Source organism: Pundamilia nyererei, unplaced genomic scaffold, assembly GCF_000239375.1.
Source record: "Pundamilia nyererei isolate P.nyererei 1_Seehausen unplaced genomic scaffold, PunNye1.0 scaffold00212, whole genome shotgun sequence".
In the NCBI taxonomy this organism is placed as follows: Eukaryota; Metazoa; Chordata; class Actinopteri; order Cichliformes; family Cichlidae; genus Pundamilia; species Pundamilia nyererei.
Window position 1 is genome coordinate 809,071 of NW_005187613.1, and position 5,439 is coordinate 814,509.

At 38.5% G+C, this 5,439-nt stretch overlaps 1 protein-coding gene across 1 annotated transcript in view; it reads right to left on the reverse strand.

The window, feature by feature from the left end:
- Positions 1 to 5,439, reverse strand: part of LOC102204060 (dystrophin-like) — a 289,784-nt gene that overhangs the window by 189,044 nt on the left and 95,301 nt on the right. Inside the window, exon 8 of the mRNA XM_013914638.1 lies at positions 2,793 to 2,911. Coding sequence (XP_013770092.1) covers positions 2,793 to 2,911 — 119 coding nt within the window. The remainder of the gene's footprint in view (positions 1 to 2,792; positions 2,912 to 5,439) is intronic.

Here is a 5,439-nt window from a genome sequence, read left to right on the forward strand (position 1 = left end):
CTCTATAAGAACCAGTTCCAGTGATCCAATTCTTGGAATTCTTAGTCTGCTTATCTATCGATCCCGCTTATTGGTTCCAGTTACACTGGAAATTTTGCTGTTAGCACTTTGGCTCTTTGTAAGCATCTGCACAGACAATATCCTATAATGCTAAGCTAGCCAAGAACCCAGAATGAAAGCTGAGGGAATGCTAACCCCCGCAGGCAGACGCTGAACTTCAACAGGTAACAAACAGAATCACTCTGAAGTTTCTTTGTGCTATTTTTTGTGTGATTACCTAAATACTAAGAGAAAGTTAACATGTGTCCTCATTAGAATATGGATTTGTGTTGGTGTGTGGGGCCTCAGGTTTACGTTATTAAACAGTAATTATGACACAGTGTGTTTCAGATACTTTACAGAGTAACATGAAAGTAATGTAACAAGTAATATAATGAATTACTTTCTCCTTGGAGTAATTATGTAGTGTACTGCATTACTTTGAGGAAAAGAGTGTTCTTTGTAATATGTGTAATAATTACTTTTTTTGAGTAACGACCCTAACGCTGATGACAAAGAAGGGAGATACCTCTAATATGCAAAAACACTTCACTCACAGCATGCAGTTGGTTTACATGAATTTCTTTGCAGTGGCATCATTTTTAAAGTGGAGCCAATGCAAACACAACAAGAATCAATAAGGAATCTAACTGATTAGTGATTTCTATAATGGAATGGAAATCACTAATCAGTGATTTCCATTCCATGGACTGCTAAATTCTTATCAATTCTTATCAATTCTTATCAATTCCCATGCCTTCTCAATACTGTTCCTGCCCTCCTCTGCCACCCCTGCTGTCCCTATGCAGTACCACGGAGCCTCTCTTGACACCTTGTCATGTGATTTCTCTAGAGGCACAAAGACAGTGAAACTCTTTGTGATCTTCTCTATAGTCTATTCTCTTATCTGGAACACTTTAAGATATCTCGATTGATTACTTTCTGCCTCAGAAGAGATAATGACAGCGACTGTTTTAATAAGCACACTCACTAATGATCACATTTTTGGAATAATCTTTGACCCAGGCTTTATTCTCTCTAACTTTACCAGACCAGACCATTCCAGCTTTATTTGTAAAGCACTTTAAAAACAACATCAATGGACCTAACTGATGAATAATAAATATGTACAAACAGATAGGAATCAAAAAGCCACAGAACAAGAACAAGTGCCATACTATAAAACAAAATAAAATAAAAAATCAATTAAATTAAATAAACATCCCACATGATGTCAAAGGCCGAGGAAAAGAGATTTAAGAAGAGATTTAAAAACAGACAGAGAAGAGGCTTGTCTGAGGTGTAAAGGCAAATCATTCATATTTTAGGAGCTGTAACAGTGAAGACACGTCTCCTCTTAGCTTATGCTTAGTTTGAGGAGCAGCTGATCAACTGACCTGAGATAAAAGGACGGTTGTAGCATCTCAGAGCGATAGTTAATTCATGGGCAGCCAGTGGAGTGAGGCTAAAATGGGAGAAACATACTCAAATTTCTGCATGTGAAAAGATCTGAGGCTCTGTCCTGTACCAACTGTAGTGATTGAGGAGCCAATAACCTCTACATAAAGTGTATTACAGTAATCCAGCAGAGAGTAACAAAGGTGTGGATTACTGTCTCAAAGTGCTGCTGAGAAAGCTTTATGCTGGCCAAGTGCCTCAACTGGAAAAGGCTCAATTTTGCCACTGCCCTGATTTGACTGTCAAATTTCAGCGTCCACCTCAACCCAGAGGTTTGTAATAGTCGGCTTGATGTACTGAACAAAGGAACACAGCTCGACAAAAAGGGTCCGAGTTGTACGCCCAAACACCATCACTTCTGTTTTTTCCTCATTAAAATTGAAAACATTAAGAGCCATTATGTCTCCAAGACACCTGAGCAGCAGTCTAGAAGAAAACGCTTCATTACTTTTAGGAGGGACAAAAATCTTGGTATCGTCCACGTAACAGTGTAATGAAATACAATACGTTCTTAATGTGGAACCAAGTTTGAGCTGGTAGAAGAAAAGAGGAGGGAGCCTAAAACTGAGCCCTGTGGAACTCCACACGAGAAAGGAGCAGAGGCTTCAAAGGCTAGCACAGAAGGTTTGATCCAGTAAAACTTCATGATCGATTGTGTCAAACCCATCGTTTAAATCGCAAAGTATAAAAACAACACAGTCACCAGAGTCGATAGCTAAAAACATGTGGTTAAAAACTCTTAAATGAGATGTTTCAGTGGTGTGTAAGATTCTGAAACCAGACTTGAAACCTCTAGAGTGGTATTCTCTTCCAAAAAGGCCATTCGCTGATTGAAAATGATCTCCAGAAATTTAGAAAGAAAAGGAAGCTTAGCTTAGATAGGCCTGTAGCTAGTGAGAACTGTGATCCAGAGATGTTTTTAAGCAGAGGTTGAACGACTGCATGTGAACAGAAGGCCCTACAGTATGGAGAATCTCTTCAGACAGTCAAGGAGGGACAGTATCATTTGGTGACTTCTTCAGACTGAAGAGTGATAAAATGTTTCTCCCACTGAAAATGCTATGTCTAGATCAACAGAATCAACTCTTTGGGGTTTTCTCACCTGGACGATTGAGCATGTATCCAGAAAGTTTAAACTGGTTTCAAGACGGCGTAAATTGGGCAATGATGGGTGCCACAGATGACAACACATTTTGTGATGAAAGTATTTGTTAGGAGGCATTCCTGGTATTATTGTGCAAAACCTGTTAACAAGTTTCCCTTGACAGTAAGCTAATAGGTGAGCATGTAGTTACCCTCAGGGTCCAGTAGCCTCTCTATCCCCAGGTGTTGCTCTGCCTTACTGAAGGCATGTTCCAGTCGGTCGACTGCCGAGGTCTTCTTCTCCACAGAGCTCCAATCAAAAAGTTCAGGCCTGGCAAGATGAAAGAAAATTGGTAGGTATCATACACACCTTTTATCAATAAAAACCCTTGCATTCCTCAGTATTTTGTAGTGCTTTAAGGAAATTAGTAACGTGTTAATAGGAAACAAATATCCTACAGCTTATGCAGCTGGGTTTATTTTTGAGTCCTGGAAGTTTATTTGCTGTGGAGTAATATTTTAATGAGATTCACACTCTCATTCACCACATTTTCCCCCACAGCGAACAATAAAAACAGACTTTTATAATGCAAAATAGCATGTTAGAAAATTCTGAGTGAAAACTCCTCCACTGTGCCATTATGTTCATGGTGATGCTTTTTGTTTCCCACTCTGTGTTCTTGTAAGATTTACTTATTTAATTTAAACTCAATCATTCATTCATGTTAGAACTATCACTTTCTTTCCTGTAAAAGCTTAGTCCTACTCATGTACACTAATACCAATAGTGTATATGAGTAATGATGAAAAGAAAATGTGAACCAAATGCACTGCAGGGTCCTTTCTGTAATTTAATGATAATTTATGCTGACTACCTTGATTAAACTTAATCAGCTTCTCATCTGCATCATATTAATAGCAATAACTTTATCAGATACACGTCTCCCTGTTATTAATCTACACCAGGATACGTCTATCAGCTAGTTTTCTGATTGGGCAGCAATGCACACTCTGTTGCAGTGATTGCCAAAGTGTAGACTGTGAAGGTGCAGGTGGTGTCTTTACTGCAGGTGGGCTGCAGTAAACAGAAATTTAGTTAGAATAGAATAAAAAATATAAATTTGAGGTGGTAAGTTGGTTATAGTACTCGTTATTCTTACTCTATGAACAATTTCAATCTGGTTTCCGCCCCAATCATAGCACAGAAACTGCTCTGCTAAGGATTACCAATGACCTTCTGATGGCAGCTGATTCTGGTCTTCTATCCATCCTCATCCTTCTGGATCTTAGTGCGGCGTTTGACACCATGTCTCACAATATCCTGAGGGTGAAGTGCTCTATTGGAGTGATACTGTACTATGAGGTCTTTAAGATAAGATCGGGTCTGATTATTCTAGACCTCGTATATTTTTTTCTACATACCTGCTTTCTATCTAACATTCACACACATTCATAATTTGATGGATGAATTGAAGAATAACTTGGGGTTAACATCTGGCCCAAGGACGCTTTGCATGCAGACTAGACAACTACCAACTTTCCAATTAGTAGCTGACCCGCTCTACGTTCTGAGCTGCAGCCACCCCGTAGTACAAGGCTGAGGGTACCGTTGAGTGCCGCTAGTTTATTCTTGAGCTTATGAATGAGTTCCTAGCAACTCATTTCTTACTCCACTAACCATGGAAAAAGAAATTAGACTAACCAACTAGTCTGATGATTTTCAGATAGTTTACTGTGTTTTTCTTCTGAAAAATGTTGCTTCCTAAAGTTAAAAATAAGGCAAAAGAAATGCTAACTTAAAAAAAACTACAAACAATGTCTTAATGCATGGATGATTCCCAGGTATGGATAAATGTTCAGTTCCTCTGGAGATGATGGTCCATGACACAAATGTTTTATCAGTCATTTAAGTGATTTCAGTATTCAGTCTCATGGGTGAGTGATGGAAAGTTTCTCCAACAGAACACACTTGCCCAGTTGAACTGAATCCACTTTTTAAAGAAGTTGTTAGATGCTGACATGCTTACTAAAACTGAGCCCTTTCACTGATTACAGATGAGCCTCCCAAACTCTTGTCTGTTATTTACATTTTTAATTTCTCCTATTTGAAATTAGCTGGATCTTGTAAGTATAAAAACTAACAATCAACTTTGATCAAAAATAAAATTTAAAAACCCATTCTTAGTCAGGACTAAGACTTTATTTTACAGCATAACAACTTTGAGCAGAAGGTGCAGAAGAGCCAAAATGTAATATCACAATATGATGACACATGCTATTGTTTCAGGAAACTGTACAGTTGGATGCATTACTTCAGTAAAATAGCACAGGGATGTAAAGTAGAAAGGGACAGATTTCTGGCTGATCTTAATGAGTGGGCGTTGCAGCACGAAGGATGTAACGTCGATGTAAAGCGCTGAGGTTTGTCTCTTTGTCATGATTAAGCCATTATCAGCTTCCTGGTTAGGCCAGTCCTGTGCTTTGTCAGCCTTATCCCACTTGACATCAAATCATGTACTTGTGAAAACAGAAAACGCTGGGAAAGAGACGCTGAAGTGTGAAGGGGAACAGAGAGAAGAGTCGGGTTAGAGCTCGGATGGTTTACATGTGAAATGCAGAAAAGAAAAAAGACGAAAGGGGGAAATTCAAACTACGAAACAGTCAGGTTCACTTTATTATTAGAGCAGCCTCAAGGTCATTATGAAAATGAATAAACAACATTGTTGAAATACTGTGAATAAAGTAAAATAAAATCAGTTGTTTACTACATATAGATGCTGATGCAACTGCTAGGTTACTTCAAAATATACTGCATTAAATGATAATGCACGCGGAACTTTATGATACGCCAAAACTCTG